Source organism: Atta colombica, unplaced genomic scaffold, assembly GCF_001594045.1.
Source record: "Atta colombica isolate Treedump-2 unplaced genomic scaffold, Acol1.0 scaffold9, whole genome shotgun sequence".
In the NCBI taxonomy this organism is placed as follows: Eukaryota; Metazoa; Arthropoda; class Insecta; order Hymenoptera; family Formicidae; genus Atta; species Atta colombica.
This window is the reverse complement of record NW_017259583.1, coordinates 1,443,650-1,450,219: the sequence shown is the minus strand read 5'-3', so window position 1 is coordinate 1,450,219 and position 6,570 is coordinate 1,443,650. Positions and strand designations below refer to the sequence as shown.

At 28.6% G+C, this 6,570-nt stretch overlaps 2 protein-coding genes across 3 annotated transcripts in view; one reads left to right on the top strand and one right to left on the bottom strand.

The window, feature by feature from the left end:
• The first annotated feature begins 1,778 nt into the window (after nt 1-1,778).
• Nucleotides 1,779-5,107, top strand: LOC108693291 (DNA mismatch repair protein Mlh1). Its single transcript, XM_018202163.1, has 9 exons — nt 1,779-1,938; nt 2,014-2,077; nt 2,170-2,369; nt 2,456-2,684; nt 2,797-2,998; nt 3,096-4,326; nt 4,401-4,464; nt 4,540-4,738; nt 4,815-5,107. The coding sequence occupies exons 1-9, from the start codon at nt 1,826-1,828 to the stop codon at nt 5,105-5,107; spliced, it is 2,595 nt and encodes an 864-aa protein (XP_018057652.1). The 5' UTR covers nt 1,779-1,825.
• Nucleotides 2,450-6,570, bottom strand: part of LOC108693292 (grpE protein homolog, mitochondrial) — a 4,694-nt gene continuing 573 nt past the window's right edge. The window contains exons 2-5 of one of the 2 annotated variants that reach the window (XM_018202166.1): nt 5,955-6,372; nt 5,788-5,871; nt 5,602-5,720; nt 2,450-2,517 (exon numbers count right to left, since the gene is read on the bottom strand). In XM_018202166.1, the coding sequence (XP_018057655.1) occupies nt 5,613-5,720; nt 5,788-5,871; nt 5,955-6,372 (610 nt within the window). In that variant the 3' untranslated portion in view covers nt 2,450-2,517; nt 5,602-5,612. Of the gene's footprint in view, nt 2,518-5,170; nt 5,721-5,787; nt 5,872-5,954; nt 6,373-6,570 lie in introns of those variants that run through there. The other variant, XM_018202165.1, reaches the window with a different exon arrangement.

The window sequence follows — 6,570 nt, the reverse complement described above, 5'->3', positions numbered from 1 at the left end:
TATATATATGTGTATATAATATATGTATATAATATATATGTATAATATATATTTGTGCTTTATATATATTCAATTTTATATTAAATTTTACGTTATTGATTTTGATTTTGTATTACATATAGAGACGAAATGCTCGTAACCTAGTGAGAAACAATAAAATCGATGTCGATTCCATTATCATTTCTCTGGAAAATTTATGGCACATAAGATGGACATTATTATAATAGTAATCAAGAGAAAAAAAAGCAAGAAAACTGTAAGTCTATTTCTGTAAATGTGCTAAAGAATCAATCAGGAGGCTAATTCTCGTGCACAAAGAAATATTTTAATTGATTCACTCTGAGACTCTCTCTCTCTCTCTCTCTCTCTCTTTTCTGAACAGCACAGAAAGTGGACATGTAACAAAATAACATGAAAAAATGATTTCTCTCGCAAAGCTTCTAATATGTAATCTTATCTCTTTTTTTTGTAGTATACATCTCCCCTTCATTTTTTGAAGATCTATTATGTTGTAAATATTATACATTGTACATAATGTACAGGGTGTCTCGAAAGTTTTTGCCAATCTTTTATGTAGATAGAGCGGACTAAACTAAGGCGAAAAATTCTTTACCATTTTGCAATTTTTGCAATAATTAACAAGATATTAATTACTAAAAATTGTCAAATATTGATCTTGAATAATTTTTTATTCAAATATTATTAATTTTACAGAAAAACTGTAAAAGACAAAAATCATTTATTTTCTTCTCACAAAACTGAGAATTTTTTCTGAATTTTTTATCAACTTTTTAATATAGCATTTTCTTATTTTTATCAACATGAGAAAATACGTATTAAAAAATTATGTATAAAATACATATTAACAAATTCTGAAAAAATTCTCAGAGCTTTATGAGAAGAAAATAAAATGATTTTTGTCTCTTGCAACTTTTCTATGTATAAAGTTGTAATATTTGAGTAAAAAATTATTCAAGACCAATATTTGACAATTTTTAGTAATTAATATCTTGTTAACTATTGCCAAAAAATTGCAAAATGGTAGAGTTTTTTCGATTCAGTTTAGTCTGCTCTATTTACACAAAGTGATTGGTAAAAACTTTCGAGACACCCTGTATATGTAAATAATATATAAAACAATTAAACCTGAAAATGACAAAAAGAGCAAAATATAGAAAATAAAAAGAAGTTATAATGAAAAAAAATAGTAAAATGTAAACAAGAGAGTAAAAATAGTAAACAAAAGAAGTAAAAAAGAGAGAAGTAAAAAAGAAATGAAAAAAGAAATGAAATGAACAATGTAAAACAAATAATCTATATTTCAAGAATGAACTTCTGATTTGAAGTAAGAATTTGTAAAATTGTAAATCTTGAAGAGTTTTGATTATATTACTTTTTGCGTCTAATACTTTGCTTCATACATATAGTTTATAAGAATTAAATTATTGCGGCTGAAAGTTTATTTTAAATAAATTTTGTCGTATAGATAAAATAACGCCCTCAATTATCGACGTCAGAAAACTTATCAACCATTATAATCAATTATATTTGTTGGTAATATTGCAGAGTTAATTTTTAACCTATTTATTTAAAAATGGGCGCCAGTGATATGTGTATGAAGAATCTTTCGTCGAAAATTTATTCAAGAACTCTTTAAAAAAATTTTCACTGAACGTAAAACTTATTGTATAACAATTCTAACTAGATTATCAATTTACGAAATTGAATTTTGTTCCTGGATTATGCTTTATATGTTTACATATAAGAACAGTGTTGAAAGCTATTTTTGCCACTTCCTATTAATTAATAATTAATATCAAGCAACATGTGTACACCAGCAAAGATTAGAAAATTAGATGAAGTCGTGGTGAACAGAATCGCAGCTGGAGAAATAATCCAAAGACCAGCAAATGCGTTAAAGGAGTTAATAGAGAATAGGTTAGTTTTTGAAAATTATCATCTACTACATGCACATTCACTTTTATTTACAAGAAATTCACTTTTATGTTGCAGTTTGGATGCTAAAGCAACGAACATACAAATCACAGCGAAAGAAGGAGGCTTAAAGCTATTACAGGTACATAATAGAATTTCAATTATTAAACATATTTTAATTAAACACATCTAAATTATATTCAAATGTATCTCTAACTTAATTTATAACTTTAGATACAAGATAATGGTACTGGTATTCGAAAAGAAGATATGGAGATTGTGTGTGAAAGATTTACCACAAGCAAGTTGCAAAAATTCGAAGATCTCGGTACTCTTACGACATTTGGATTTCGAGGAGAAGCTCTGGCCAGTATTAGTCACATAGCTCTTCTTACTATTACGACAAAAACGGCAGATGAAAAATGCGCCTATAAGTATGCATATTTCATTGACAATGTAATACTTAATTTCATACAGAGAAAGAAAGATTAATTAATGTACTTGCCACATATTATTACAGAGCATCATATGTTAACAGCAAGCTAAAAGCACCTCCAGTGCCTTGTGCTGGAAATCAGGGCACTGTAATAACAATAGAAAATCTATTCTACAATGTGGCAACTCGTAGAAAGGCTTTGTCAAATCCATCGGAGGAATTTACCAAAATTACAGAAGTAGTTATGAGATATGCTGTACATAATTCAGCAGTAGGATTTACTTTAAAAAAGCACGGCGAGCCGAGTTCACAAGTAAGATAAATCATTTTGTATACAATATAACAACATGTTGTAGACGCATGATAAAAAATACAATATAATTTAAAAATAGAATATTTGAAAGCATGTTCAAATACAATTTCAGGTTCGAACGCCATATAATTCCACCAAACAGAATAACATAAGATTATTGTATGGCAATCCTGTTGCTCGTGAACTATTAGAAGTTGAGCTTGATGACAAGGATTATAAATTTAAGATGCACGGTTTAGTGACAAATCCAAATTATACAAATAAGCGAATGGTGATGTTGCTATTTATCAACAATCGATTGGTCGATTCTGCTTGTAAGTTTAACGTTGCATATTCAATTTTTATCTATGTATTTATATATATTCTAATTTCTTTGTCAAAATTTTAATGTTTATGAACATTTATTTGCAGCAATCCGTAAAATGTTAGAAGACGTGTATTCTGTATATCTCCCGAAAAAAGCTCATCCGTGGTGTTACATATCTTTGGATATTAATCCACAGAATATAGATGTTAATGTACATCCGACAAAACACGAAGTTCGATTTCTTCACGAAGATACGATAGTTGAAAGAATAAAATTCGCGTTAGATGAAAGATTGACTGGAAACAGCGCGTCTAGAACGTTTTATTTACAAGCCAGATTACCGAAAGCAGACATTACTAAAGAAGTCTTAGAAGAAGTGTTACCCGAGTATAACAAAGGAAATTCAGATAAATTAAAAAAGATTCACGCTAGGGAGATGATTAGGACAGATTCGTCTGATCAAAAACTTGACAAATTTAATTTTACCATACATTTCGAACAACGTAAGAGTGATAGTAATACTCTAACGAAAGAATTAACACATAATGATCCTAAGTCCCTTAATTCTGAAAATTTAGGAGAAAGTGTACCTAATGTTATTATGAAAAATCCATCTGCTGACAATAAATGTCAAGAGAAAGATTCGAATTTAAATATCGCAGAACACAATTCTACATTATTACCTACCGAAAAGACTCTAACTGATAATAATTTAACACGAAATTTAGATTGGAGTGATATATTAGATACCAAATCTTCATTGGACTCGCAAAACACTTGCGATCCATATAACTCTGCACAACAAGACAAATTGGAAAACGTCCGTTCAGAGAATCTCACGTTTGACATCTCAGAATTTCTACGAGATTCAGATGAGGAAGTAGATGATCCTAAAGATAAGCCTGTAGATGCTATAGCTGATAGGGCTCGTAAGCAAGTATATCAGTATTTCGGAAATAGGAACTTTATCGAAAATATAAAGAAAAATTCAGAAAAAGAAAAAGAACAGACATTGAATACAGACGATAATCAGAAAGAAGGTGAAAGTTCAATATGTAATGTAAGTCAATCTGAAAAATCATCTGCTGAGACAAATACTTCTGCTGATGAATCTTCGAAATTTACACAGCAATTTAAATCATATTCTGTGAATAACTTTAAACATGAAGTAAAATTAACCAGTATCCTAAAATTACGTAAGGATGTTGAAGATGAATGTCACGAAGGATTACGAGACATTCTAGCTAATTTAACATTTGTTGGTTGCATCGATCAAACTTCGGCTTTGATACAGAGTGGAGTGAATTTATATATATGCAATACTAGAAAATTAACGTAATTTTTATTATTTTGCATAATAAAAATGTAATATAAATTTATTCATATCTTAAAATGTAATATTTTTTCAGGGAGGAGCTTTTTTATGAAATCATGCTTTATGATTTTGCAAACTTTGGCATTATCAAATTTTCAGTACGTATTTCAGATACAACAAATTAAGTTTATTTTATAGCCATTTAATATTGCACGTGTGAATTTATTTTTTAGGAACGAATATCATTGTTCGATTTAGCAATGATTGCTTTAGATTCGGGAGAAACTGGATGGACAGAGGAGGACGGACCAAAGGAAGAATTGGCAGCGAGAGTGAAAGAGTTACTTTTAGAAAAGGCAGACATGATGAACGAATATTTTTCGGTTGTTATGGATAAAATAGGAAATTTAAGATCGTTGCCTGTATTATTAGGTAAATATAATGTAACATCGAATACACTGTTATATTATCACAAGAATAAATTGCATATATGTTAATAATATTTTAGATAAATATTTTCCATACGAAGCGGAAATTCCATTGTATATAATGCGATTAGCAACGGAAGTTGACTGGAGAAAGGAACAATTATGCTTTCAAAATATTTGCCGGGAAACGGCAAAATTTTATAGTTACATCAATCCGAAGCATCAGACACATGACTGGAAATATGTAACTGAACATGTTTTGTATCCGGCAATTAAAGAAAGTTTACTTCCACCAAAACACTTCGCTCACGATTCAACGATATTACAAATAGCCAGTTTACCGGATTTGTACAAAGTATTTGAGAGATGTTAAATTATGAATATATAAAAATGTATTATACTTTTTCTTATACGAGGATTGATTAACAAACTCAAATTTGATAGCAAATGTTTAATATTATATAGATTTGTACAGTTATGATTTATCATATTCTTATGATATCGGTTTTTTTATGTCAAGATATGTTACAAACTGAAGATGAATATATATCATTATTTTTGTCTAGATTTTATCGCTTTTTTTTATAAGCTCCTTGTAAAAAATTAAATTGTATATGCGTAATGGAAAACAACGTATATATTTAAAAAAGAGAATTTCTATATATATTGATATAGTAATGCTACAAATCTTTATATGAAAGTAGCATATATATTTTTTTTTTGCTACTTTTACACTTTATATTAACAGATTGGTTCCTACTTTATATTTTAAATAAAAATTTAAAAGGAAATTACAATGTACATCAATATTTTATACTGAACTTTATAGGATTTTACAATTTATAATAAAATGGATGCTCTATCTACCTTTACATTAGTTATCCCTTAGCAACACCTACTAATGCTGGTCTCACTATTCTTTCGTGCAATTTATATCCTACTTTCGATACAACTACAATTGTGCCAGAGTCCTTGCCCTCAACTTCCTGAAAATGATATTCGTTACTCACAAAAGTTATCAATTTATACCTTTATTTATTATATGAATCTTACTTGTTGAAATAATGCTTCATGTTCATTAGGATCAAACTTTTCATTTACCGGATTCAGTGAAACTAAACCATGTTTCTTGAAAACCTAAATTAAGAAAAAAAAAATTTAATATTCTCACTTGAAATTACATTATTTATATTTCTCATTAAAATAAAGATATATCTTACTTTATGTAACTGAGCTTCTGTCATGACTAAACCTTCATATAAACTTTTCAAATGTGGATTTTGCTCTGTTATTTCATTTTTTGGTACACTTTCAGTAGCTTTTCCCAATATGTCGGCTACATCTAAAAGATCCTTGCAGAAGCCTTGAATACCAAAAAGCTTGGCATCGTTAATCTGCTTGGTGAGTCTGACTCTGATATTTTCTCCTTCTGCCAATGCTCTCTTATATTTATCTTCCAATACGTCTTTAGACTCCTTAAGTTCAGCTAATTCTTTGTTAATAAGCTCCAGTTCACTTTGCAGTTTCTTTTCATTCTTTGTTGCCTTTGACATAGGAGGTACATCTGGTTTCTTTTCTTCCGTTATTGTGCCAAAATATTGCCTTTGCCAAGAAAATGTAGAAGATACTTGTGGCAATCTATAATTTTACATTTGTTTATATAAATATATTTTTACTATATATACATATATATACAAGAGTCCAAATAATAAGTAAAAAGATTAAGGTTACTCCAGATAATCAAACTATTTAAGAATCACAATAAAAATATTATTTATAAAAAATTTTTAAGAAACCTTATTTCATTGTCTTAAAAATAATGTTGTTTATGTAATA

Bases quoted from the DNA above. Each gene is read 5' to 3' on its own strand.
- LOC108693291 (XM_018202163.1), top strand. From the start codon at position 1,826: ATGTGTACACCAGCAAAGATTAGAAAATTAGATGAAGTCGTGGTGAAC. The intron at 4,327-4,400 runs GTAATTTTTATT...ATATTTTTTCAG, and splicing joins TGCAATACTAGAAAATTAAC to GGAGGAGCTTTTTTATGAAA. The intron at 4,739-4,814 runs GTAAATATAATG...ATAATATTTTAG, and splicing joins ATCGTTGCCTGTATTATTAG to ATAAATATTTTCCATACGAA.